The sequence below is a fragment of the Monodon monoceros genome, unplaced genomic scaffold, assembly GCF_005190385.1.
Source record: "Monodon monoceros isolate NGI ecotype Baffin Bay Population unplaced genomic scaffold, NGI_Narwhal_1 Super_Scaffold_11, whole genome shotgun sequence".
Lineage (NCBI taxonomy): Eukaryota > Metazoa > Chordata > Mammalia > Artiodactyla > Monodontidae > Monodon > Monodon monoceros.
The window spans coordinates 12,297,128-12,324,853 of NW_021703767.1; the positions used below are offsets into that span (position 1 = coordinate 12,297,128).

General features: G+C 40.9%; 1 protein-coding gene across 1 annotated transcript in view; it reads left to right on the top strand.

Annotated features, from left to right (window-relative positions):
- Window positions 1-370: 370 nt before the first annotated feature.
- The window catches only part of SYNJ1 (synaptojanin 1), an 88,980-nt gene continuing 61,624 nt past the window's right edge, over window positions 371-27,726 (top strand). Inside the window, 4 exon segments of the mRNA XM_029214021.1 lie at window positions 371-480; window positions 1,536-1,681; window positions 23,855-23,941; window positions 25,809-26,076. Of these exon segments, the coding sequence (XP_029069854.1) occupies window positions 371-480; window positions 1,536-1,681; window positions 23,855-23,941; window positions 25,809-26,076 (611 nt within the window).

A 27,726-nucleotide genomic window follows, 5' to 3' on the forward strand; every position in this document is an offset into this window, starting at 1 on the left:
TCCCGAAGCCTCCCCCCAGCCAGTTAGGCGGGGGAGGCAGGGGGTGGTCCTGATACCCTTCTTGGGCACCTATCAATACCCAGCCCCCAAAGCTTTTCCCCTGAGTCCCTCCCCGTGGTTGGTAAGCTCTGAAAAGCCCACGCGAGGGGCCCGGGGAGGCCGCATCCTCCCTCTCCCAGCAACCTCAGCGGTGGGACCTGCAGCTGCAGCTTGGGGAACACGCCGCAAGAGGAAAAGATCGCTGAGCGTGGAGGCGGCGAGCAGCTCACGGTTACCTGGCCACCAGGGCAGCCCAGATGGGGCGGGGCCTCCCCCCGACGCCCCGCCCTTCCCCGCGAGGGGCGGGCCTTCCGCCCCCGGCCGCTGCGCCATGCGGAAGAGATGGGCCTGCTGGAGCGGAAGTGACGCTTCGGGCGGCTGTGGCGGCGGCGGCGGCGGCGGCGGCTGCGGAAGAAGGAGGAGGAGGAGTCGGAGGAAGAGGTGAGCCGGCCGGCTGGTGGGGGGGGCGGGGAGCGGCAGCGGCCAGACGCACCGGCTGCGGGGCGCGCGGGCCGGCGCTTCCTGAAGCAGTCTCCACCTCCGCAGCCTGGGCGGGAGCGGTGAGCGGCGACCGCGGGCAGCCAGGTACTGGAGGGCAGGCGGGGTGGTTGGGAGACCACCGGTTGTGCGGGGCGCCGCGTCGGGCGGGGAGCAGAGGTGACAGCGGCTGTCAGCCTGCCCGCGGGAAAGGCACCGAGTCAGTTTGGGCGCCTGGTCATCTCTTCTGGCGTATAATGGAGGGATCGGGCTGCTCCGCACTTCTGTCCCCCTGGGAAGGAGCCGCTCTCCGGGCGGTCGACTGCCGGGAAACCCCGAGGAGCCTCGGTCCGGTCCGTGTCCCGACTCGTGATTCTTCCCGGGTGGCCATTCATATCCACTGGCTGCTGCCTGCGGACCCCTCAGCCGGCGGTGCCCTGGCGCTGGGCTGGAGGCGGCGGTAGCCTGTACCGCTGCTCTTGCCCTTCACCGCCGACCCCGGGAGAGCCCGTTGTGTCGGATAATCCTTTCCCCTTCTCTCGCCCCCTAAGGCGCTTTGAATCAGCCTTGTTAACCTTCCTTCGCACCTACCTCTTCTTGCCCCGCAGAGGATCGGCTTGAAGTTTCCGAATCGTTTCCCTTTCAACGTAGTTGACAAATTCTGAAGCAGGAAGCTGATAAACAACTCCGAGCGAAATACGCTCAAAATGTTTCCTTTTGGTAAACATTAAGTAAAGGGGAAACTCATCTTCACCAAACCGTTCATGGACTTGGAGTGATAAAACCCTGTCTTGCCTTGCTGTGAGAATTGGCAGCTTTTCCTCTTGCTTTTCGGTAAAATTAAGTGACGACTTATCTTTTGGAATCAACCATTCTCTCCCCAAGCTCCCCCCCCTTTTTTTTTTACCACCCCACCCCCCATCAAAACCTGGCAGGGAGGGACTTCTGGATGCCTTGCAGTCCTTTGCTGCAGAAGGAAACATTAGCTTCATTTGCTTTGCTTTGCTTGGTTTTCACAGGGCTGCCTCGGAAGAAAGGAGAATGGCGTTCAGCAAAGGATTTCGGATCTATCACAAATTGGATCCTCCACCTTTCAGCCTCATAGTGGAAACTAGGCATAAGGAAGAATGTCTCATGTTCGAGTCTGGGGCTGTAGCTGTGCTCTGTAAGTCATCTCTCACAGCCCAGCTGATCAGGGTCTGTTTTGCTTGAAATAATTCAGCTTCAACCATTTTTTAAGGAAGACTCTGATATGCTTTTATTTCCTTTTAACCAGACCTTATTTTCTTTAAAACTTTTATTTTCTTTTCTTCCCCCACTGCAGGTTTTTGTTGGGGCTGGGGAAGATGCAGGTTTTGGTACAGATTTTTGCTTTCTTGGGTTCTTCTGCTGCTTCTCAAAGTAAATCTTTCTTTCCAAAAAATTATCGTTGCAGTGTATAGCATATCACATAAACCTGTAAGATGGCTTGCTTGACATTTTGGCTGTAATGAACAGCATTTCTTATAGGTCAGTTGTAGTAATGGACTATAAGAGTATTTATTTAATATTGTTGGAGGATTTTTTGGTGAGGTGCTTACATTTTCATTAAGAGGATTGTAAACAACCTTCAGAATTTCATGTAAGGTAGGTGATTGATTTCATATTGTTTAAGAAACTACTCTGATAGTTTATTTTAAAGAAAAGGACTACTGCACCACAAGAAAAATAGTAGATTAGTAAGGCTTGGGTTATTTTGTGGGCAGATGGATGAAATTAAAACGAAAAAGATTAATTTGAACATTACACTTGCTAATATAAGATTTCGTCTGGTAACCTCAATTTAGGATTATTTCAAATGTGACTGTGTTGTCAGAGGCTCTCTAGTGGTAACGACTTGTTCTATATTATGCTTTTGCTATGTAGGATCAGTTTAGTTATTGGTCATATTTTTAAAAATTAAAAATACCATTTGAAAGGCATACTTACAACTGTAAGCCCCTAAATATTTTGAACTGTTAAACTTTCTCCATATTCAGTAACGAAGGGCAGGAGGCCCTAATCTCGGCATACAGAATACTAACGTACAGAATATTAGTATCAGTTAAACCTGATTGATCTTAATACTCTGAAATAGCAAAATTTTATCCTGATTGGGGAAAAGGATAGTGACATAATGAAAAGTCTTAAGCAGAGAACAATGTATAAGAAATATGTATTTTTTGGTACATGTGGTAACATGGTTTGAGTGAACAGGAAGAGGCTATATGTGTTCTAAGAAACAAGTGTTAGTAATATGGGTTATGTTCAGTCAGACTTAATTCATTTACTGATACATTGTTATTTATGCTTAAATCAACTAAAATATTACTTGCTACAATATTAATTTTGCAAAGCATGTTTCTTCATACTACAAATATTATTCTTATACTGATGAATTCTATCTAGATAAAACTATCTGTGGGGGAAAAAGGTTTGTTTTAGCATGTGAAACCCTTTTCAGCTGCTTGTGTGTTTTGGTGATTTCCTAATTTGTCTAAATTCTAAATGTTTCTCTAATTGTGATTACTGGTAATAATGGGAAGTCAAATTTTCAGCTACAAATTCTGTATTACCTATAGTTATTAGGGTTATTGCTATACTTTACTCCAAGGTCAGGAAGCTTAAGGATAATCCTACTTCCAAACCTCCAGCAGTCCTCTCTTTTATGCCAAATAATGGTTTAACAAAACAAAACAAAACAACTTCCCAAACCATCCATTTTGGCATTAACATTCATTTTAAGGAAAAGAATCTTAAAAACATTGTCTTAACTATTTATTAACTCTTTTTATTTTCATTAGATTTAGACTATGTAAGTAATTCTTTTCAGGAGAAAAAAACTGTGAATGTTGCCTCTCTCCGTAAAGCTAGCATAAATGGATATATAATCTCTTGAGTATGTCGTTAGCTTTTCTACTAATTAGCTTTTCTATGTCAGTAGCTTTTCTACTGTAAACTTTCATATTTAAAACATTAATATTTAAGAGCTAACAGACCTTTTTATAACTTACTTGACATGTAAAATTAATTTGACATTCAGGTCAGAATGATACCAAGGTGTGTATTTTTTGTGCTGTAGAATGTTCATTTTTAAAACCTTCACATTTTGTCAGTGCCTGTTGTATTCAGGGGGCTGTGCTTGTAAAATACTGAGGTGTTCTGTTTATCTTCACCAATCTCAGACCTTTGAATTTCGATGCATCTTGCATATTAATCTACCAGAAGAATCTCCTAAAATCATTTTTGATAGTAAACCCAAATGTAACCCTATTTTTCAATAAGATTAAGTTCAGACTCCTCAGCCTGTCAATCAAGGCCTGCCATCATTTGGTGCCACCCTGTTGGTTCAGTGTTGATCTCCTTTAAGGGAGACTGGTGTTTCCTCAGTGCCCTCCCAAAGTAGTGTGCTTTTTCCAACCGTCATCATGCTGTCCCTCTTCCTCCAAGACTGCTAGAATGCTTTTTTCTGCCTTTCCAGTCGAAGCCTGTCAGTTCCAGCTTGAGTCTTCTTCCTTAATGAGAATCTGCCCCTCCAGCTCACTCTTGTCTCTTCCTTCCCTTCATTTTGTGGAACTTAGTCTGTATCACAAGATGAATGCTTTTTATATGCTGCTTTTGTTGTTCTCTACATGCTTGTATGCAGGTGTTTTTCTTGAACGTACGTGGTGAGAGTGACCCTAGCAGGACTCAGTTTCACGTACCCAAAGTTTGTGACTTCTACAGGCTTCAGTTGCCTGGGTTTAAAGTTTAAACAATTAGGCATCTTAGGCAATACATATCGTTAAGGACTGACAGTCACTTAATTTTCTTGGCTTAGGCCAGAAGTGTCATGAGATAACCAATATGAAATATCATTTTTCCTATTATTAGCACATATTAAAAAATAGGGTGCAAGTGAAAATAAACTCAGCTCATGGGTCCTCTTAGGACCCAAGTATCCACTAATTAATCAAGCCTTAGAATTCTGTCTTAATGTTGATAAAGATGTTAAATCAGTCATGATGCTACGACTTAATCAATCAATGAATCAGTGATTTTCAGCCCTGTGTGCACATTATAATTCCCTGGGAAGGTTTTTACAAATACTGATGCCTGGGCTCCAGCCCCACAGAGATTCTGATATAATTAGATTGGGATGACCATTTCTGAGCATGGTTTATATAGGCCTCTCTATGATAGATTATGGCATAACTTTTTTGGCTCACAGACGCTATCCAAAACAACCATGTTTCCAGAATTTCAGTGCTGTTACTGTCTACTGTGGGGTCCGTAATGAGTTTCCTTGAAACCCTCAGCCTGAACCAAGTGCTGATGTTCCCATAGCACTTTTAGTCTAGTGCTTTTCACAGAACGTGGAACTGTGTTCAGGTTTCTGCATCTGGATGCTTCACTCATTGAGGAAAAGGCCCAGGTCTCAGTAATCTTTGTATCCCTAGTGCTTAGTTCAGTGTCTTACTCATATTGCAGAATAAATGATTATTAAATAAATGGCATGGGGGGAAGACTAACCTAATGTAGATTATAGTATTCTATGTTTGTAGTGCAGTATTCTGTGTTTGAAAGTGTGGTACCTTTTCATATAAAATTTATTTTCTGTCTTTTAAAGAATTGCTGTTTGACCGAACTGCTGATGTGAAACACATACGTTACACATTGTTTGGATTTGTTACTGAAAAATTCTCTTGGAAATAACTATTAACCACATCATTAAGGTTTTTCTGAAATGCCAATTAAAATGTGTGTGATGAATGTTCTTCATAACTACCATAAGTACTGTTAACAGTTTGTTTTAAAATTACTTTTCTTGAGATGGAAAATTTTATCGATTTCTTTCATTGCATTTATTTATTTAAAGAAACCTTTGGACTTCCCTGGCAGTCCAGTGGTTAAGACTCCACACTTCCACTGCATGGGGCACGGGTTTGATCCCTGGTTGGGGAACTAAGATCCCACATGCCTCGAGGCACGGCCAAAAGTGAAAAAAAAAAAAAAAAACAAAATAAAAATTAAAAAAACCTTCTGAAACGTTCTTAGATAATAGTTAATATGTTTTTTAGTCACATGCCCATTTTCAGTGTTACTCATTTTTGAAAATTACTAGTCCAGAAAAATGTTCAGTTGAACCAAAAATTTGATGTCTGTGGAGCAGTGACTCAGTGTAGCAAGTGGACTCTCTGTGACTGGTATACTGCGTCTGAACCAGCATAAGCACAAGAGTGATGGTCAGCAAGTTGTAACACTACACCCTTCTTCTTGGAAGCTAATTTTTTTTTTAAGTTCATTTATTTTTGGCTGCGTTGGGTCTTCGTTTCTGCGCGAGGGCTTTCTCCAGTTGTGGCAAGCGGGGCCACTCTTCATCGCGGTGCACGGGCCTCTCACTATCGTGGCCTCTCTTGTTGCGGAGCACAGGCTCCAGACACGCAGGCTCAGTAGTTGTGGCTCACGGGCCTAGTTGCTCCGCAGCATGTGGGATCTTCCCAGACCAGGGCTCAAACCCGTGTCCCCTGCATTGGCAGGTGGATTGTCAACCACTGCACCACCAGGGAAGCCCGAAACTAATTTTTTAAGAGATAAAGGAAGACACCTGTCAGTTTTGTGTTGAGTTCAGTTTTCCTCCACTTTGTACAGTTAGACACATGAAAAGACCATCACAAGGGACGGACAAGTAGCCAGTCAGACAGATACATGCTTTAAATTCACAGGCTATCTCATTATTTTGCAACCCATCTCATGCTTTAGTAAAGGTAAATAATTCGCTTTATAATTGTATCCTAAATAGAAGATGGAGTAAAGGGAAGGTCAGCACATCGGAAATGGAGGATGATGTGCGGGTCACATAGATAGTGAGCGTAACATCTGTATTAAACGTAAGAGAGGAGTTTATAAAGGGCATTGGCAATAAACTCTTTGTTGCAGCTGCTTTCCAAGTAATGTAAATACTTTTTCCTGTGATTATGTATAGCCTTGGAATGGCGCCTTTTAACTAACCCATATGTGTTTGATTTTCAGTGGTTTTTTAATATTCACATGTATATATGGTGCTCACTTTTAGGATCTGCAGTGTTGCCCATTTATGCTGCATAGCTGTATCATAGCCTTACTAGTTGTGTGTGGTTGGTTGACCCTCTGGGTATACAAATGTTAGTCTGAGTGGCGTCTTAATCGTTTGTTCATAAGTGAATGATTGTGCATGTGTTGTATGTCATAGTATGTCGTCACATAAAAGGGAGGGAGCAAATAACCATTACATTAAAATAATATTGGACCAAATGACTTACTTGCTCTAAACAGTTTCTTGTACCCCTTAACCTGTCTTCAGAAGTTGCATAGAGTTACAGTAGTGTGTAAATTAAATATTGTGAAGTTATGGATCACCTGTTTAAAAGACGGGGATGTACGGTGTTGATGTAAATTCCTAACTCTTAAAATGAGAGCTTTCGTTCTTTTGGGTGTCACATACTGGTACGGTAGGAAGGATTAATTGCGTTTATCTGTCTAGTGGTAAGATTATCTTCAGGCTTTAACTCTGGACCTGGTTTTACCCCACATTGTCCGTCTAAGTGTCTTTGTCTACCTAATTTGTTTTCTTTTATCATGGAAACCTGAGCTGTAAAACAGAGGGATAAAATTCTGGAGCTCTTTGTCACAGAATGTGAAGTGTCTTGCCTTTTCTATGAAACTGTACACGGTAAAGGAGTCATACTTGCTATTCACTGGAAGTTACTCTGCTAGTAACAACATTAAGCCAGAGGGGCCTAAGCTTTCTCGTTTTATGGCATCCTTGGGGTCTTATTAAGTTTTTAACAGCACCCGTAAGCCACCGTTCTGTTCATTAAATAGTTAGGTCCAAACAATAAATATTTATGTCCTAACAACCTTTAGTAGCTGTTTGGAAAAAATATTGCAAAGAAATTGAAAATAATTTATTTCCTTCATAAATAGCCACAGTTCTTTATTTACGGTATGGGAATGCCTGTTGAGCACTGAACAGCTTTCCAGACCTTGGCACCAGATTGAAAAGCACTACCCTCATTGCCTGTTCCACGTTGATTCTGGAGCAGTACTTGTTTTTTTTTAATCGCAGCAACCACTGAAAACCCAGCTTCACTAAGATATGATGTCTGATGTCATAAAGGAACATACTGCAATCAAATGTTAAAACTCTGAACTACCCCAAGCTAATAGTTTGGGCAGTGTCCAGCATGTGTTGAATATCTCCGTGTTTCTTTCCATTTAAAATATCCCTCGTCTCTCCTGAGAGTTTGCTGAAGTGTCCCAGACCATCTCAGCATACAGTTTAGACTGGCATTAGACATGCTTTATTTCATTTAATTCTGTGGGTTGTACTTTTATCCACATTTCGCAGATGTGGAAACTGAGGCTTGGAGAGATTAAATAACTTCTCTAATGACATAGTCTTACCATTTGCTTTTTCGCTGTAATTATTATTTATACTTTTGTTAGGGTGGTGGTTATTATTTGGGGGGGTTGAGGAATGAAGAGCAAAAAGAAAAGAATGCCAGTAGACTTTAGAGTGAAATGGTAAGCATTTTCTAATGAGGGAAGTGTTAAACTTGCTGTGTTTTTACCTACAAACTGTTAATATCTAAGAGGGAAACATGGTTTGATTTAGCGTTAGGTAATTAGAAACTTTATGTTTTAACTTTGCCAGGCCAAGTTAAATGTCAGGTTTTAGAATTTTGGATGAGTGTAGTAGGTGGTGATGACAAGCAGTGTGCATAGTTTTTTGTTTGTTTTTTTAATTGCCAAATGCTACTAGTCAGCACGATTGCCCTTTAGATAAGTTGCAGTATCTTATCCCTTTTTAAGAAAAAATTTCAAGTTGAGGAAGGAAGTGCCTTTTTTTTTTTTAAGAATTTTTTTTTTTTTTTCTGCGGTACGTGGGCCTCTCACTGTTGTGGCCTCTCCTGTTGCGGAGCACAGGCTCTGGACGCGCAGGCTCAGCGGCCATGGCTCACGGGCCCAGCCGCTCTGCGGCACGTGGGATTTTCCCGGACCGGGGCACGAACCCGTGTCCCCTGCATCGGCAGGCGGACTCTCAACCACTGCGCCACCAGGGAAGCCCAGAAGTGCCTTTTTTATAGTTGACTTTTTCTGTGCAGAAAAATGAAATTTAGACTTGTTATATATCACTTTATGTTAGGGTTGCAAAAATTCATTTTCTTTTTGTAAATAATTTTTGGAATGTTCATATTTAATAGAAAAGAAAATAAATAGCAACTTAAATATCAACACTTAAAAAAAAATCAACCTTACTTCTCTATCCTGGGCAGCAGGATTAGCCTGCTAACATAGGGCCAGTAGTCGTTCCTAAGTGCCTTCATTTCTTTACCACTTAAGTGTGCTATGAGGAAATAAAAGTGAAGGCAAAAAATTTCTCACTGAACAGTAAAGCCTTGTTATGTGACTTCTTATTATATGATTTCAGGTCTCTCAGATGTTCTAAAATGTCCTTAAAATATAACTAGGCCAGGAATGTAGCAGGATACTTGCTTCTGAGCATGATGGTGTAACAGGATCTGTATTTGCCCTCCCACCGTAAATAACAACAACAAAAAAACGAACAAAAAAATGTGAAACAATTTTCAGTTCTTGAACAATAGACAGCACAAGACACTGATCCCTAAGAGAAGGGAAACAAATGAGGGGAGCCTTGCAGTCGCTGCCTTGAGAGCTTCCAGGCTACAGCAGCAGCAGGGTCAACCCAGACAAAGCCTGGCAGTCTCCCTGAGTTGAGGAGATAGAGTAGGGGCTTCGGCGAAACGCGAGCATCTAGAATTCTCAGGACTAAGTACCAGAAAAGGTATAACTGCACAGAGCTCCTGAGATGTGTAGCGGATTCCACTTGAGGCATCAGCTGAGTTCTGATTGGTGCCAGTGGAAGCTATCAAGGCAGGAAAGAACCACCAAAGAGGAGCAGGCAGAAAAATTCCTGGAGCTCAGGGCTGGGAATAGTTCATGCTCCAAACAGCCAGAATGGAGAAAACTGGTAATACTTGGGGGATTGGGTTGAACACTCAGAGAAGGGTATATTACTTCAGTAGTGGAGCCAAGTAGCTCTAGACCACATGCTGCTCTGGTCCTGCATGACAGAGCTTCAAAGCAAGACCCAAAGGGGTCAAACTGTTTCCAGATAATTTCCAAATAACTCAACTGTATCCCAGAATAAAGATTAAGACTGTTTATAGGAATACAGAATGTATATACATATATCCAGCATTCAACCCTGTCAATTTCACAATGTCTGGCATTCAATTAAAAATTACCATGCATGAAACGAAGCAGGAAGATATACCCTGTAATGAGGAGAAAAGTCAATCTGTAGAAACAGATGCTCAAATTAATAAGAACATTAAAACAGCTATTATAAATATAGTCCATATGTTCAGGAACACAGGAAAGAATGAGCATGTTAAGGAGAGACATGAAAAATGTAAAGGCCCAAATCAAACTTCCAGAATTGAAAAAAACAATGTCTGAAATGAAAAAAATACACTGATGGGGATTAATAGATTAGACTCTGCAGGATAAATGAGTGGTGAATTTGAAGACAAAATAATAGAAACAACCCAAAATGAAGCACAGGAAAGCAGACTAAAATAGATAAACAGAGCATCAGAGGGCAGTGGGACAACTTCAAGTGGCCCCATATGTATGTGCAGTTGGAATCCTAGAAGGAAGGGGGTGGAGCAGGAAAATATTTGAAGAAATAATGGCTGACAAGTTTCCAAAATCGATGAAAACTATAAATCCATGGATCCAAGAAGCTAAATGAACCCCAAGCAGAAGAACCATGAAGAGAAAGAACTACACCGAAATATGTGATCAAATTGCTTAAAACGGTGACACAGAGAAAAATCCTAAAAACAGCCCAGGAAAGAAAAAAAAAAAAAATGATACACATGTAGAAGAAGGAAGAAACAAATCATGATGGACTTCTTCAGAAACAGTCCAAGCCAGATGAGAAAGAGCTAGATCTTTATTTTTTTTATTTTTATTTTTTTTTACATAGAGCTAGATCTTTACTGAAATGGAAAAAAAAAAACACAAAAAACAGCCCTGAAACTGTCCACCTAGAATTCTGTACCCAGTCACAAACAAAGATGATGTAAAGACTTTCAGATGTTCAGAAGCTAAGAAAAATGAGCCAGTTATATGAGTAGCAATTTAAATAGTATTGCTTTTCTTTGCATCTAGCGCCAGTACATTCAGAAATTTTGAGGTTGTAAAGTCTGAATCAGTGACATTTTGTTACTTAGTTATGTTTTAACTCTAAGCTTGAAAGAGGTAGAAAGAGTGGAACAGATCAGTGCAGTTGGGGTTAGTCTTGTAAGCAGAGTGCCGAAAGGAGGTATATATTTAAAAATCGCACGTCATGTTTTTACTGGTGACAGTTTAAATTTGCTTGAGTTTTTTAAGGGTTGTTAATAAGAATTTGTGTTTATCTTTTTCCAATAAAATAGATTTTGCAAGTGAAAGCCATTGTTATTCCTCTGTAATGTTACACAATATAAGCAATGCGTTCACATTGGAGTGCATTTCATAGCTAATGAACTAATCAAATTACTGTGAGTACATTTGGCATTTGGAGATGTGCATTAACTCTTCGTGGTCAACTGGACACGTATTTAATTACTCCCTCAGTTCAGGCTGAAAGAATTTATGCGCTCTTTATACTCCTGGATGATTTTAAGATAACTTAGTCAGTTAAAAGAAAAAATAAAAAACAAAATACTTCTTATTAAATTATTAACTAAAACGTATTGAATGTTATTAAAATACTCTCTTCTTCCCTTTTATTATAGTCTTCTTACATAACTTTATAAAGTTTGCTTGCTTATATAAACTAGGTCTTCGCAATAAATATTTATTATGGGTTATGTTTCATTTTGTTCACTAGTCGACCGTAGGATTGCTGTTGTCTGTTGAATACCTTACTGAAAGGTAGATAAACAGCCTTTTAATATCCTGTGGACCATGTTCGAAGTATAGGCAGGATGAATCTTATTATTTGTTATTTATTTTATTTTTTAAATTAAAAAATATATATTTTATTCATTTATTTGGCTGTGCTGGGTCTTAGTTGCGGCACACGGGCTCTTCGTTGCGGCATGTGGATCTTTCAGTTGTGGCATGCATGTGGGATCTAGTTCCCTGACCAGGGATTGAACCCAGGAACCCTGCATTGGGAGCATGGAGTCTTAACCACTGGACCATCAGGGAAGTCCTGAATCTTATTATTAAGTAAATTCCTAGCTGGTTGTACATTAGTGCTCATTAGTGGTCTGTCTTAGTCAATGTTGGGGATGTGACTTTGGCTTATCTTGTTTCACAATTTGATTATTTTCTTGGAGAATAGGGTAGAAAGGTCGTTATCAGATTTGTAGATGTTGCAAAGCTGTGTGGGACTGATACAGAGCTGGGTAGAATAATTATTTATTTTGGATGGCACAGTTGAGATCCAATTTTTTTTCAAACTGAGAAAATGGGTTAGAACCTACAAAATGAAAATGCCCTCCCCCTTGTTTGAGTTTTGTGTCCATTCCTGAACCAACTGCCGTGGCTGCAGGGATATCAGGTGCTACTTGGGTTGGGCAGATGATTGGCAAAAGAAGGTAGAAATTTCTGTGATTGTTTGAGTTCCCATAAAACCCCACCTGTACCATGGCTATGTAGTAAGGGAGGGTGGGCACAGGTACTGGGTCGATGGTCACCTTGACCACTGCATTCCTTCAAATCTGCTCTCCTTCAGTCTTCCTTATCTCAGGGGATTGCTCTCCATCCACCTAGCTGCTTTAACCAGAACTTAAGAATCACCCTCTACACTTCCTTCTCTCTCATTTCACACATTCACTCCATTACCAAGTACAGTCAGCTCAACCTCCTAATTTCATTGAGAATCCACGCAGTTCACCGTTTCAGCTGGTTCTACACCAGTCAAGCCACTGCAGTCTCTTTCATGGACCATTATAATAGCCTCCTTAAATGGTCTCCCTGCTTCCACTCCCCCACCCACTCTCCAGTGTTCTTAAATACACAGTTTAGATCTTATTATTCCCCTGCTTAATACCCTTCAGGGGTTGGTCACTGAACTTAAAATCCAAACTCTTTAAAATGACCTGCAGTAAAATCGAGTCCGTCTCCCTCTTCAGTCTTACACTGTACTGTCTGTTGGTTTCTGTGTTCCAGCCACATTGGCCCTTTTTTTTTTTAGTTCTGAATGTATCAAATTCTTTCTGATCTCAGGGTCTTCACAAAAGCTGTTCCTTCTGCTCAGGATTTTATTTTTAAAGATAAACTTGTTTGCACACATGGAAAAGTATATAAACGATAAATGTTCGACTTGATGACTTATTACAGAGTGAACATATTCATGTTACCACTACCAGGTCGAGAATAGAACGTTATTGCTGGCTCTCCAGAAGATTCTCTCATGTTCCTTTCCAATTATCTCCATCATGATCTGCAAAGATAATCACTGTCCTGACTTCTTAACTCATAGATTAGTTTTATCTGGTTTTCAACTTAACATAAATGGAATCATTCAATATGTATTCTGTTGTGCCCAGCTTCTTTCATTCAGTGTTAAATATGGGAGATCATGCATGTTGTAGCGTATAGCAGTAGTTTATTCATTTTTATTGCTTTGTAGTATTCCATTGTATGAATATTCCACTATTCTGTTGACATTTGCTTTCTTTCCAGTTTTTCCTATTATAAGTGACACTAGTATGAATATCCTTTTACATGTCTTTTGGTGCACATACATACATATTTCTGTTGGATATTTTCTTAGGAATGGAATTTCTGCTCGTAGGGCATGTGGATGTTGTCTGGAACACTTTTACCTGCACTCTTAATTTGGCTAACTTCCTGTTTATTCTTCAGGTTTCAACTTAAAGGTCACTTCTGCAGGCAGCCAGGCCTATTCTAACCACCACCGTCCCCCACAAACAATTTTAGATTAGGTCCTCCTGTTGCAGTCTGTTGGAACTCCATCACTGTACTTAGTATAATTCATAATTTTGCAGGTATATGATTATGTAATGCCTGTCTTCCCAGTGGAAGGTATTGGGGCACCGACTTTTTTTTATTCCTAGAACTTTGCCAGGATCCTGGTATATGGTAGGCATTCAGTAAATACTTGTTGAACAAATGAATGAAAGGTTATTTTTATTTTGAAATGTTGCCAAGATTGGGATGTGCAGTTTATATAGAACACTAATTTGGATAGCTGAGTATCTTTCAGCTGGAATTTTAGTTATTTACTAATACAAAGAAAACCTTTTTCCTTTAAAATAATTTTCTCTTTATGTGTGATGAAATGGAAAGAGTCTTTACCACCAGCTGGTTATATGATCTTGGACGAATCACCTAGTCTTTTTCTTCTGAAAATGAGTAGCTTGGACTGCATGATCTCAAGGATCCTCTGACTAGAGGCTCTCTGCTTCTACACCAGAGTGGTACCTGCATGCAAATAAGCCGGCCACAAACTGCGGTGCATGCAACCACAGGCAAATTGTGTTTCTAGGAAGGTCGTGCTAATTTGTAATCCTGTTTTCATATTCTTACTGGCTTTCTTCAGCTTGGTCTTCTGTATCATCAGCTAAGGAAAGACAGTCTGTTCCCACCTGGAAGGTTTGAGCCACAGCAGAATGTTGACCTTGGATGGCAGGACCTTCAGTGGGTAGCGTAATTATTTAGTTTGAAATATTGTTAATTCATCAGAAGTTAGAGAAATCTACATTTAAATTTAATCTTCAAAATACCATTTAGGTTTTTAGAGAAATGACTTTTTATTTATCTGAATGTCTTAGATAATAAGTTAATTTTATTTCTTTCCATTCAGATGGTAGAGTTAGCAAGGCAGATGTGACCATCGTGTTGCAATTATCCTATGTTTAATAAGCCTGTATTTTAGAGACACAACTCATGAGAATCAAGACATAGGTATATGATTATGTTTTCATCTGAATTTCTGTAGCCTGATCTTATGTTTCTTAATTGCCTTAACTTCTCATTTGAGAAGGGCGGGTGTAACACCAGCAATGCTGAGTAATGCCAGCTGTGTCATATGACAGAGTGCTATAAAATAAGCCAGTCCAGCAAAAAAAGGTGTTGAGTAATGTGATAGAGAACAATAGGTATGTTAAATTTTGATAGAGAACAATTGATATATTTATACTCTGAGTGTTTTTGTAGTCTATAAACAGATAATCTCTATACCTTCTATTTTCATTACTTTCCTGTAGTTTAAATAGGAGACGTAGATTAGGGCTGCCTTCAGTCATGAATTTGTTCAGTTAAAAAACTCTGAAACAGGCACAGAGCTAAAATAATGAATAAGTTATCTTATTAAGATAAGATATTATCTTATCTTATTAAGTTGTGGGATATCACTAGCTTGTGGCTTTACGTAGTTTTAAAGACTTCTTAACTACTTCTGTGATGACAGGTAAAGGTAAGCTTATGATTTTCCAGCTACAAGTTTGACAGGAGGATATGAAAGCTAATTTATTTAGGATGAATGTAAGGAAAACATTTGTGACAGAGTATTAGCAATATTTACCCTTCCTGGGCTCTCCATTCTATAATTGCCGAGTCTGCTTCTTTCCCAATTTGTTATATATCTGTTATTTGATGAATATATGATAGACTTGGGAAGAGCAGGCCATGGGGCCATTCTCAAGGCTGTAGAACTTATTGTTCCCTTTCAAGTTTATAAAAGTCCTAGTGCCCATTGAACTTTTGCCTACTTGGAGGAAAATACCTCTCGGATCACTTAGAATCCAGTAGCCTGTCCTCTCCCACTGACTGGCCAGGTTATCTTGTCTTCTCTCCTCTCTGAATTTATCCAGGATACCAAAGAATGCTGTCAGAATAAATTTTATCTGGGGAAGTATCAAACAGACATCAAAGAAGAGAGAATAGTGTCGTTGATTCCCATGTATCTGCCAGCCAACCTCAGCGATTATCACAGACACTTTTAAAAATATATTTATGTATTTATTTATTTATTTATGGCTGTGTTGGGTCTTCGTTGCTGCACGCAGGCTTTCTCTAGTTGCAGTGAGCAGGGGCTACCCTTCGTTGCGGTGCGTGGGCTTCTCATTGCGGTGGCTTCTCTTGCTGAAGAGCACGGGCTCTACGTGCGCGGGCTTCAGTAATTGTGGCGTGCGGGCTCAGTAGTTGTGGCTTGCGGGCTCTAGAGCGCAGGCTCAGTAGTTGTGGCACACGGGCTTAGTTGCTCCTCGGCATGTGGGATCTTCCCGGACCAGGGCTCAAACCCGTGTCCCCTGCATTGACAGGCGGATTCTTAACCACTGCGCCACCAGGAAGTCCAATCACAGATGCTTGTGTTTATCTATATCCCTTATCTGCTATTCCCCCCCCCCCCCCCCGCCACCACTGTTTATTTTGAAGTAAACCCTGGACATCATTTAATTTCATCCATAAATATTTTTTGAGAATAAATGTTTATGGCACATATTTTATTTTGCTTTAAATTCTTTTCTATGACCTGATTCATATTCATATATTCACTAGGAGTAGATTCAGAGGCCCTTCAGATGATCAGTTCTAATGACGTGAGAATATGGTAAAAATATAGCTATAATTATAAATTTATGCTTAAGATAGCTCTGTGTTCTCAGGAAATGCACATTTGCACTAGATTGATGACTAAGATTTAAAGCACGAATGAAAGATAGTGTTGAATGTGACATGAGAAGAAAAGTTTTTCCAGTTAAAATAAGGAAAATAAGGAGGAGGTTAGTTACTGTTGTTGCCTGAGGTGTCACAGCAGTAACTTCAGAAGCCAGGCTCTGTCTTACCTTCCGGGCTTAACAAATGAGCTGAAGACATGTGGCCCTCCTTACCTCAGCTGAACTGCACAAGATCTTGATCAGCTTAGAATGACTCCTAAAACAATGGGCTTCTTGGCTATTCCTACCTACCTGTGGTTAGAAATCAGTCACTTGTAAAAAGAAAGGTTTGTTTTTCCTAGCGTTTCGTTTGTTTAATAACAACATGAAAAGGAGGAAAAAAAACCCACTTCTCTTTCAAAAAGCACTCTGTTGCCCTCATGGAAAGCGTAGTAGATAACCTGGAAAGACAGCACTAACAAGAGAGTGAGTGGCCTGAACTTCCGTATCACCACGTTTCCTGAACTTTCATTTCTGCTCGTTGTTTCCTCTGAGCTCTCCACACCCCCTGCCATTTTATACACTCCACAGCTTACACCCTGGTTAGCAGTCATTTAACAGTGCCCATTTTCCCATCCTCACCTTCACACCCCACGACAGACATGATGTCACTGTTAAACTTCAATAATGAAGGCATTCAAATGCTGTCAATGGTAAGATAAAATGTTTATCTTTTTATGCATTATTTATTTAATTATTTATTTTTCAGTTTTTTTTAAATTTTTTTTTAAATTTTTTTTTTTTTTCGGTACGTGGGCCTCTCACTGTTGTGGCCTCTTCCGTTGCGGAGCACAGGCTCCGGACGCGCAGGCCCAGCGGCCATGGCTCATGGGCCCAGCCGCTCCGCAGCACGTGGGATCCTCCCGGACCGGGACACGAACCCGCATCCCCTGCATCGGCAGGCGGACTCCCAACCACTGCGCCACCAGGGAAGCCCAAATTTTTTTTATTAAAAAAAAAAATTATTATTACTACTATTTTTGGCTGCGCTGCGTGGCTTGTGGGATCTTAGTTCCTGAACCAGGGATTGAACCCAGGCCCCCTGCAGTGAAAGCACAGAGTCCTAACCACTGGATTGCCAGGGAATTCCCCTTATGTATTATTTTAAAACTTACGAAACATTCCCTTTTGTGCCAAAATCTCTCAATTTATTTTTGTCTATTAGATGAATACTTAGTCAATAGCTGCAGTGTTTAGAGTCACTGTGTTAGGTGGGCATCATGTTGAGATATAAAGAAATAAGACTTAGTTTCTATTGCTACTAGTAGACAAGTGTCTGTGGCATAAAGTAAAGAGAAGAAAGATTTCCTTCCAGCCAGAGTAATCAGAGGAAACTTCAGGAAGAAAGCGGCATTTTTTGTTAGGTATTGAAAGATGGGTAATATTTGGAAACACAAAGATGGCTAACAAGTATTCGGGGTGGGAAGAACGTGGTGAACAGCGAAAGAGGGGAGGGAGGGGAAAGAACATGGAGCCTGTAGGAGGGGAACACGTTACTCATTTTGGCTAAGGCCTGGGATGCAAGGGGAGGGTATTAAGGGAAGAAGAAAGATGGGGATGGATTGAGTAAAGTCGTTACAAATGCTGTGTTTTATCTAAAGGTTATACACATTATTTTAAAGTGTTATGGCTTTCTTTCTTTTTTTAAATTAATTTATTTATTTTTGGCTGTGTTGGGTCTTGGTTGCTGCACGCGGGCTTTCTCTAGTTGCGGTGAGCCGGGGGGGCCGGGCTTCTCTTCATTGCGGTGCTTTGGCTTCTCATTGTGGTGGCTTGTCTTTGTTGTGGAGCACAGGCTCTAGGCGCGTGGGCTTCAGTAGTTGTGGCTCGCGGGCTCTAGACTGCAGGCTCAGTCGTGGCGCACGGGCTTAGTTGCTCCACGGCATGTGGGATCGTCCCAGACCGGGACTCGAACCTGTGTCCCTGCATTGGCAGGTGGATTCTTAACCACTGTGCCACCAGGGAAGTCCCATGGCTTTCTTTTTTTTTTTTTTTTTTCCCCATGGCTTTCTTATTTTAAGTAATCTTTTTATAGTGGAGGAATCTCAAATTATTTTCTAGAATTAAGTTACCAGAGAAATGGGACAATAATTTAATTGGATCCCTCCTAATCATATATTTCTCTGGATTTCATGGAGTTTCACAAAAGAAGGGAATCTTTTTCCCCCAATTAAAAAAATATATATGGGGAGGGAATAAAATGGTATTGTAAGAGTTTATCTTCATGCCTTTTAGAGGAAAAAGCTTCATAACTTAGGCATATGCACATGTGTTTTCAAAGTTATTTTTGCTGGCTACATTAAGAAAAATTTTTTTAATTTTTAAATAATTTCAAATATATGGAAAAGTTGAAGTTCAGTACAAAAGAACTTTTTTTTTCTGAACTATTTAAGACTACTAAGTTGCCAACAAGTTACCCTGTCACCCCCAAATACTTTATTACATATTTCCTAGAAAGGTATTCACCTACATAACTACAATATAATCATCAAAAAATTAACATTGGTACCTTACTGTTGTCTAATCCTCAGACTCCATTTAAGTTCATCAGTTGTCCCAACAATGTCTTTCGTAGAAAAAAGATCCAGTTGAATTTTGTGCATTTTATTTAGTTATCGTGTCTCTTTAGTTTCCTTAAATGCGGAAAAGTTTCTCAGTCTTTGACGTTTATGACCATAAAACTTTTGAAGATGAAGGCCATCTTCATTGTTTTGTAGAATGTCCCTCACTCTGGGTTTGTCTTATGGTTCCTCATGCTCAGATTGAGGTTATCTTGGCAGGAATATTACAGAAGTGCTGCTGCGTTCTTTTCATTGTATCCTGTCAGTTGACACAATCTTGACTTGTCCCATTACTGTTGGTGTTCACTTGGATTACTTGGGTTAAGGTGGTGTCTGCCAGGTGTCTCTGGCTGGCTCTTTTTTCCTTTATAATTAATAAGTGTTTGGAGGTGAGGTACTTTGAGATTATGTATGGTCCCATTGCTCTTCAAACTTTCAGTTTATGGGTTTATTCAGTGGGTTGTAATCTGTTACTCTTATAATTTATTTTGATGCTCAAATTGTCCCAGATTTCACCAGTAAAAGAAGCCCCTTTAAGCCAGCTTCTGCATTTTTGTAACATGCCACCATCATTCTTTGAACACCCCCTTACTTCCTGGTGCAGAAACATGTTATAGGCTCATCTTGTCCCTGCCCTTCCCCTGGAATTAGCTGTTTCTCCGAGGAGTCCTAGTTCCTTTTAGTGGAGAATGGTATTAGAAGGCAAGGTCTGGGTGCTAGGTGTGCTGTTTGTTATTGGAGTATTGCTGGTCGTGGTCCTGTCAATGGCTAGAGCTAAGGAGAACATATAAGTGTATATGATATGCATACATAGTTATACCCACCCACTTATATCTCTGTCAGTCTGTCTCACTAGAAAACCGTGAGTTCATACTGGTAACTCCAATTCTGATCAGCACTGCAGTGTCCTTTCTAGTTTTCTCTCTTTCCATGTTTGCAATTCCCTTCTCTGACAGTGAGAAGCCTACTCCTGTGGTCTTTGATCATTCCCCTGTGCATAACCACTCTCCTGTTGCCCCTGCAGCCTCCTCCACCGCGTGGCTGCCTTCTTCACCCCAGTGGGGCTCCAGCATCCTGCCTGGGGCTCCCTCCAGTGCACCCTGCCTTCTCATCCCGTGCCAGGCCACTCCTACTGTCTCTGGATGGACACCACCCTCCTCACTCAGACTTCAGCATCTCCTGCCCGGCTGCTCCTCCCCCCAAGTGGATGCTTTCTTTCCCCACCTCTGGCTTCAACTCCATGAACAGGGCCACCCTTCTTACTCCACCTAGACTCTCACAGCCTGCAAAGGACCTCCTTCCACCCACCCCAGACCTTTGAAGCGTAAATGGAAAAATAGGTAATCCTCTGCAGTCCTTTAGGTTAAAAATATTTCAGAAGAAAACACTCGGTTTTCTTTTATGAAATTGGAAGTGTCTAGAGTTAAACGTTCGTATGGCTCTGAAATTGCATTCACCAGTTCATTGAACATAAATTACCGAACCCCTCCTGGGTGCCAGGCACTGAGCTAGGTCACCGGGGATAGGACGGTGAGCTAGACAAAGCCCCTTCCCTCATGAAGCTGCATTCTCTGACTCTGTTTAAGCTTAAACAGGTTAGTAGCAAATCAGTAATCTCTCTAAGCCTGTTTCCTCATGTCAAGTGGAAGTAGTCGCAATTCTGCTCATGGGGTGCTTGTGGAAATTGAATAACACATGAAAAATACCTAGCCCAGTAACTAGTTAGCTACTGTCTTGATCATCACAGAAACAATATACAAGTACCTCAGCTAAAATAATATTCGTCACTCTAAAAAAATCATTAAAATTTTTCATTTAATATTTTGAGGGGAAACCAAAAAAATTCCTGGCAGGGAAGATGAAATCTCATCTATTCTTTGAATCTTTTTTTTTTTCTTTTAGCATACTTTTATCTAAGAATATGCACTTTAGTTTAAATTGTGTGTTTAAATGTGTCCTGTTTCTTGAGCCTCAGAATATAATACAAAAGCACAAATAACCAGGCAACATGACATTTGTCTGCATGTTTGTATCAGGTGACAGTCTAATAGATGGGTCTTCTTTGGGCCCGAAAGACATGGTAGATTCATATGTTTGGAGCACAGTTAACGAAAAGGTAATTATTATGCATTATTAGAGAGAGAACATTTTGTTGCAGGATAATTTGTTATAAAATGACTTTCTCTTTTCTAAGGGAAGGTGATGACTTAATATTAAAAATTATTTTCTTTTTAACCCTTACTAGCTGCTGGTATTGGAACCCAACTGGTTGCTGCTAAACTGGTAGATACATCTAGTAATGTCTATATTATTCTACCAGTGATAGTATTTGAAATGCATATAACATGTAACCTGTAAAACTCTGGAATAGTATTTGCCCTGGAAGCCATGCCTTCTATCATCAGAGATAGCAAGCCTCTCTAAGGTTTGCTTTTGTACATGTGGTACTCTTAACAAGGCAGTATTTAGGGGAAGGAGTTCCTGTTTTACTTTATAAAATATTAAAATTTATGTTGTGATGTTTTCTAGCTGTGTTCCTTGTCACTGAATGTTAGGAGTAACTGTTCTCGAAATATATGGTGCAGTAATAATAATAGGAACTCTAGGAATGCAGAATGAAATTCAAATCCCCATAACTTTAGTGGCTTGGTGAAATCTTCCTCACTCCCTAACTTCATACTGGGTGGTTTGATAAAGATAAAGACCTACCCCTAATAATGAACATACTAGAAAATTGTGACAGTATCAGCTAATTGAGTGACTGAGTCCTTCAGTCTCATAAGGCCTGTGCTGCCAGCTAGCAGAGCACAGCTCATTCGAAGGCAGAAATGGGATAACTAGGAAGAAGCATAAGAGTAGATGGTCTGAAAAGAGGTGAGGCAGGCGGAGAAAGTGAGCTGGTCTGTAGAACCCTGGAGAAGAGCTTCAAAACAAAGGAAGAGAGCTCTAATGCAGAGTACTATGGGATATTAGGAAAGCAGTAGACTGAGAAGATAGCCATTTTGTTGGCAATAAAGGTCGACAGAGAGGGACTTCCCTGGTGGTGCAGTGGTTAAGAATCTGCCTGCCAACGCAGGACACACGGGTTCAAGTCCTGGTCTGGGAAGATCCCACATGCCGCAGAGCAGCTAAGCCCGTGTGCCACAACTACTGAGCCTGTACTCTAGAGCCCGCGAGCCACAACTGCTGAGGCTGCAGGCCACAACTACTGAAGCCCGTGTGCCTAGAGCCCATGCTTCGCAACAAGAGAAGCCACCGCAATGAGAAGCCCATGCACCGCAATGAAGAGTAGACCCCGCGGGCTTCCCTGGTGGCGCAGTGGTTGAGAGTCCACCTGCCGATGCAGGGGACACAGGTTCGTGCCCCGGTCCGGGAAGATCCCACATGCCGCGGAGCGGCTGGGCCCGTGAGCCATGGCTGCTGAGCCTGCGTGTCCGGAGCCTGTGCTCTGCAATGGGAGAGGCCACAGCAGTGAGAGGCCCGCGCACCAAAAAAAAATAAAAAACAAAAGAGTAGATAGACCCCACTTGCCTCAACTAGAGAAAAGCCCGCGCGCAGCAATGAAGACCCAACGCAGCCATAAATAAATAAATAAATAAATTTTAAAAATGTACTATAATTCTGTATCAGAATGTAATTTGTTAGAATTTATAACATACTATCGTTCATGTACAGATCATAGAGGAATGGGGAAAGGGAAAAGGGGTAAGTGCAAGAGATAAGAGGTAAATGAGGAGTGAACCAGTCAGCTAAGAGGTGAGTTGGTGGGTTGTGGGTAGGGAGTGGATAAGGGAAGTCAGTAAAGAAGAAAACTGGAAGGGAAAGGATAGAATGAGAAAGAGGCTCATACCTTTCCAGATTTGTAGACCTTAGAATGTAGTATTTGTACTCGTCCATTGAGTTACTAGCTGTGGTTTATGTTTCTTTGGTTCTGTGTTCAATTTTTAATAAGTGTGTTTGCTAAGAACTAGGCATTTTCCTTTAAAGCTTCAGGATTTGTTTTTTGTTTGTTTTGTTTTGTTTTTTTCTGGATAGAATAACCACAACAGCCTGTCCTAGGGAAATTAATCTGTGGGTTATATTCATTAGCAGATAACATTAACTTCATAGCAGAAGAAATAAATCCAGACAAAGGCCAGACTGACGATTTCCCCCCTGCTAGACTTTGTGGTCAAGTACTGCCATTAGCTTTCATTATTTAAACGTTAGTAGCCTTCTGTGCGTCAAGCACTGTTCTAAGTGTCAGGGATGAAAGGATGAATAGGACAGAATTCCTGCCTTCAAGGAGCAGGCTGGCTAATGAGAAGGACAAGCGATGAGTATATTTTAAATGTTTGGGCAACGTGAAGAGGGAGCTCTGTGAAAGACCTGTGCCTGGAGGAGTAAAGGAAGGTTTCCAGAAAGTGATTTTGTGCTTGTGTTTTTATAGGGTGAATAGAATTTTGCCAAGAGGAAAAGGTTGTGTATAGAGTCTTTCAGGCAGAAAGCCAGATCGCTGTGCAAAGGTACAGAAATGTAAAAGACCATGCTTGGGCCATAGTGATAGTTTAATATGATTGGAGCCTAAGATGCAGGGGGTGGGAAGGAGAGGAGAGTTATGAAAAATGAAGCAGAAAGGGTATGTTGAGGCCAGATTCTGGAAGACTCTTTGTTAAGGAGTTGGGTGTTGTCCTATAGGGGATATCATAACAGAGAGTGTTCCTGGTATTAGAGTAGGTGAACAGATCAGTGGAACAGAGAAGAAAATTCAAAAGCAACCTCCAAAACATGAATATTGTTAAAGGTAGTACTTCAGATCTTTAGGAGAGGATGGATTAGGGAATAGATGGGGCTGGAGTAACTTGTTAATTCTTTGGGAAAAACTGTTAATTTACTGGTTTGAAAAAATATTTTATGCGTTGCATTTATGTTAAGAATATCAGGTTTAGATTTGGACATTTTTGCTTGAAACTCTGGCTTTATAGCTAAATAGAATCTGATGTTTCAGGTCCTTTTTCTTACCCTAAAACTTTTATTTATTTATTTTTATAGCATCAGCAGAAAAAGAAGCAATCAAGAGTACATACTCCAAAGTTCTAGATGCCTATGGACTTTTAGGTGTTTTACGATTAAATCTTGGTAAGTAGTCGATATAATTGGTCTATTTTTTTCATTTCTGTTTTTGTAATTCTAAGGATTTGAGAGAGACTATCTATTTCAGACTCTATATCTGAGCTATAAGTGTGGTAACAGCTTTTAAACCTTAATTAAGCTAATCTTGAGATAATGCTTCTTGCCCGAAAAGGCATGCTACATGCTCATGCTCTTGTGATTTTAAGTTCCAGAGACAGCGTCCTATTTGAACACTTTAAGAGACTGGTATCAGTTGTCAAAAGAGAAAATCAGGGCATTGCCCTTTTTCTTTGTTTCAGTGCATTTAGGAAAAGATGTCTTAGTGGGAACCACACACTGATTTCCCTGGTTTATAGTGGAAAAGACATCTGCTTTGTATTCAAAAGGTCTCAGTCGAGCCTGTGTCTGCTACCTAGTGTCACCATGGGCTGCAAAGTAACCTTTATGATTCTATAACGGTGTGACTCGGAGTGTGGCCCAAGGACTGGTTACGTTCCATAAACTGTTTTGTTATTGGTCTGGGTGAGAAAAGAAGCCAGCACCATCGTGCAGATCAACACATGGCTTCCTTCATTGATAAATTCTTACTATGGAGAAAAAAAGAAGTCAGCGAAACCAAATGGTGAACTTAGTGATGTCATTTTCTGTTCTAGGAGAAGCACCTTTTCTCACCATGAACTGGTACCTGTGAACTGGTTCATGGGGCATACTTTGAGGAGCTCTGGCCTATCAAATGGAGATTTGCCATATGTTATGAATCTATCACATGTAAAGTACTGTGCCTAGTGCTTAGCTAATACTGTCTTGGGTCATCCTCGCAGTCCAGTGAGATTTGTTTTAATCTTATTTTCTAAGGGTGGATATCTCAGGTTGGTTATGTTAACACAGTGAAGTTGGTTTGGATAATAAGTAGTGGAGGAGCCAAGGCGCAGGGTGCTTCTGCCTACGTTAAAGCCCACGTTCAAAGTACACCACTGCTGGTGGTTAAGAATCCGCCTGCCAATGCAGGGGACACGGGTTCGAGCCCTGGTCCGGGACAATCCCACATGCCGCGGAGCAGCTAAGCCCGTGCGCCACAACTACTGAGCCTGCGCTCTGGAGCCTGCACGCTGCAACTACTGAAGCCCGCGTGCCTAGAGCCCGTGCTCTGCAACAAGAGAAGCCACCGCAGTGAGAAGCCCGCACACCGCAACGAAGAGTAGCCCCCGCTCACTGCAATTAGAGAAAGCCTGTGCGGAGCAACAAAGACCCAGCGCAGCCAAAAATAAGATTAATTAATGAATTAAAACAAACAAACAGAAAAAACAAAGTACGCCACTGCTGAATTCCACCTTCATACCCATTGCACAGAATTTTTGTCAATACTAGATGAAAAAATCCCTGAGTTTTTTATAAGCCAAATTGCTTTATAAATTGTTTCCAAGGACTTTTTGTCCACATAGCAGCAGCAGCAGCTCACATTTATGTGCCATGTTTTCAACCTTACTATTTACACAGAACTCTCACATTCATTGTCTTGTCTGAACTTTCTAACAGTCTTAAAGGAAAGGTAGGGAAGATAAGGCATATATATTTTTTTTATTTGATAAATCTTGCATACCCTTCAATTAAGTAGAGGAACAGTTTCATAAATGTGAGATTATTCTGTTAATGTTTAAATGCTTCATTATACTGAATGTATTTAAACAAGGATTTTTTCCCCTAACTTTTGCCAAAATCTAGTTGTGAACTTAAACATGTCTATGATAAACTTAAAATAACCACAAGGCCAGATTTTCAAACATGGAGACACGAGAAGGAAGGCGGAAGAAACTTTGAATAGCTTGAGAAACATTGGGACTTTTCATCCAATTAAAGTCTTTGGTTTTTGCAGGTGATATTATGTTACATTATCTGGTCCTCGTCACTGGATGTATGTCTGTTGGGAAAATTCAAGAATCCGAAGTTTTCCGAGTTACTTCCACTGAATTTATATCACTACGAATCGATTCTTCAGATGAGGATCGCGTTTCAGAAGTGCGAAAAGTGTTGAACTCAGGAAACTTCTATTTCGCATGGTCTGCATCTGGAGTCAGTTTGGATCTGAGTCTTAATGCCCATCGTAGCATGCAAGAACATACAACCGATAATAGATTTTTCTGGTGAGTTCATATTACATTTTTCCCTTCGTGATCACGTGCTGTGCAACCTAGAAGGTTGAACAGTTATTTCCAGAGATAGCAGCAGTGGGCATTGCCCATTGAGCACACCGCTCTTTCCTGCTACAGTATCCTCAGCAGAGCATAGCAGGCATCCACTGTCATTTTTTTAAAGTTGTCATGTGATGTGAAACCCATTTACTCTCCCTGATCTAGACTGACCTTCCATTTCAGACATATATTTAAAATATTTATTTTAAAATTAGGAACGAATTAATTGTAATACGGTTGTGTTACTCACATCCACTGTTCTCAGTTTTGAGGTCTTGTCTCTGGCAGCATTGCCTTTCTAAGCCCACATTCCCTTATTATTTTTAATTTTAAGGTTGTAAGTAGATGATCTTGATTCAAGAGCAACCGACTATCAGGAAGTAGTACGCTGGGATAAAGTTTAGTACTGTAATAAAATAAGACTTAATAAAAGTTACCATAATAAAATATGTAACTGTGCCGTGTTTCACGATTATGCGTAAGTGTGCTGTATTGTAAGTAAGCACTAATGGGGGCAGGGCCCACATGACTGTAATTAGTATCACTTTACTGGAGCAGACCAGATTTCTAGTATAGCCGTTCTCTTGTCCACAGTCAGCATCGATGTTGACTTTTTTCCTTAACACAACGGACAAATTTTATTTCATTTGTTTACTTATGTTATAAGGCCAAAGTCCGGGACTCTCTGCTCTCGGTCTCCCTCAGTAGTTCAGATTCAAGGTGTTTCCTCCTGTATACTTTCCCTCCCACTTTCGCTATCTGCCATTATGGTCCTGGAGAAGGCCCTGGGTGTCAGAGGGCTTAAAGTCAACAACCTTAGGACAGGAAGCTAACTTCAGAGCAATAGCTTGGTCACCTTGTAGCTCACATGGAAGTATCTCAGCCCAAAGGAGTGGCATGGGGGAGCAGAGAGGGCAGAGTGAAAAAGGGCTTTGGAGCACTGTAGTCAGGGGGCGGGGTGCGGTGGGGAGGTCAGTGGGACAGACGAGTGGACGGAGTCCTGTCTGCTTGTGTCAGCCCTACACTTTTCTGACGGAAGAGACATTGAAGATTCTGCAAAAGGTAACGGTGTTGCAGCTGGACTTAGGGCAGCTATCCTTACCTTTTTCCCGCCTGCTCATTCACCCAAAATTTCCTTGATTGAGAGAGAAAAGTTTTTCTGCCATAATTAGAAGTCCAGGCAGGTGCAGATGCATTGGCTAAATGGTCAGCAGTCCAGAACATCACTAAGTTTAATCAGTGGGAATAATTCATGTATCCTTTCATTCAATTATGGCTAGAGTTGGGGCAAATTTAGATAACAGATTGAAGGGTTTGTCCAGCAGGAGACAGGCTGAGCGAAGGGGACGCTGAAGTGCCAAAGGTGAGTTTTGCTCGTTTTACAGTTTCTACAGTTTTGCTAAGGATTGGATACTGGAGCTTCACTTAGTATAGAAAAACGAAAGCTCTTAGAACTCATTGTGCTACCCTTGCAGCTTATTAGTAGGAGTATTTTCCAGGATACAGCCAAGTAAGTTTTGTAGCCAGAGAGTAGCAACTTCCTATCACGAAAACCCAGGCAGCTTTACTCCATTGGAGATTTGAGGCTGCTGCCAGTCGAGA